The sequence below is a fragment of the Rhincodon typus genome, chromosome 44 (genome assembly GCF_021869965.1).
Source record: "Rhincodon typus isolate 14 chromosome 44, sRhiTyp1.1, whole genome shotgun sequence".
Classification (NCBI taxonomy): Eukaryota; Metazoa; Chordata; class Chondrichthyes; order Orectolobiformes; family Rhincodontidae; genus Rhincodon; species Rhincodon typus.
This window is the reverse complement of record NC_063375.1, coordinates 1503507-1504524: the sequence shown is the minus strand read 5'-3', so window position 1 is coordinate 1504524 and position 1018 is coordinate 1503507. Positions and strand designations below refer to the sequence as shown.

The window sequence follows — 1018 nt, the reverse complement described above, 5'->3', positions numbered from 1 at the left end:
AGTGGGGGAAGTTCTCAGTACCTAACACAACGACAGACCCATTTTCTGTTGGGAGTCACTCCCTGAAAGGTTTGGGTGGGTGGGAATGTTGCTAATTGCCGGGGGGAGGGTGTTGGGGGGGGGGGGGGTGTGGTTTGGAGAGAGGTAAGGAAAGGTCAGAGGTGGGGAGAGTTACATTTAAGGGCAGTGACTTGGCGAGCTATCGGAACTCGTGGAATACGATAGGAGGGCAGAAGGGGCCGAGTGGCCTGGGCGACCGTCGGACGCGATCAGGGAGGCCCTGTCTCTCTTCCCTGCACCCCCGCCAACACTGAAGACGCCCCCTCCCCTCGGCCTTACCCTTTTGGCCCCTCTCCACGTTCTCCGGTAGCAGAGTCTCCTGACGGTTGGCTAACATGAAGGCGAGAACAGAAAGGACAAGGGCATCCAGGACTCCCAGGATGGCCAGGCCGAAGGCCCAGTGGATGGTGCAGCCCCCCAGGGCATAGCTCCCAGCCTGTGGGCCGCACAGCTCCCGCACCTCCGGCATTCCCCAGCTGTCTGGGAACGTCACGCATCCCAGGGTCTGGGAACTGGCTGCAAACGAGAGACGGAGAGACGTGAGGAGTTGACACCTTGAGCGAGCCTTCCCAGTTCCCTCGCAGCGGCGGGCGCAGAAGGAGATCCCGCACGGATGCAAATCCCCGCTCCACCTCACTCCCAGGAGGCAATATCCCTCCCCCTCCAACTTCCATCTCCTTTCGGATCGTTAGGAATGCTCGGCTGAGTTCCAACACTCCCTCCCTCCACCACCGACGTAGCTGGGCTCATTAGGAATGCTCGGCTGAGCTCCAACACTCCCTCCCTCCACCACCGACGTAGCTGGGCTCATTAGGAATGCTCGGCTGAGCTCCAACACTCCCTCCCTCCACCACCGACGTAGCTGGGCTCATTAGGAATGCTCGGCTGAGCTCCAACACTCCCTCCCTCCACCACCGACGTAGCTGGGCTCATTAGGAATGCTCGGCTGAGCTCCAAC

At 60.8% G+C, this 1018-nt stretch overlaps 1 protein-coding gene across 1 annotated transcript in view; it reads right to left on the bottom strand.

Moving 5' to 3' along the window:
* The window catches only part of lhfpl4b (LHFPL tetraspan subfamily member 4b), a 3425-nt gene that overhangs the window by 701 nt on the left and 1706 nt on the right, over nt 1–1018 (bottom strand). Inside the window, exon 2 of the mRNA XM_048619876.1 lies at nt 340–576. Within this exon, the coding sequence (XP_048475833.1) occupies nt 340–576 (237 nt within the window). The remainder of the gene's footprint in view (nt 1–339; nt 577–1018) is intronic.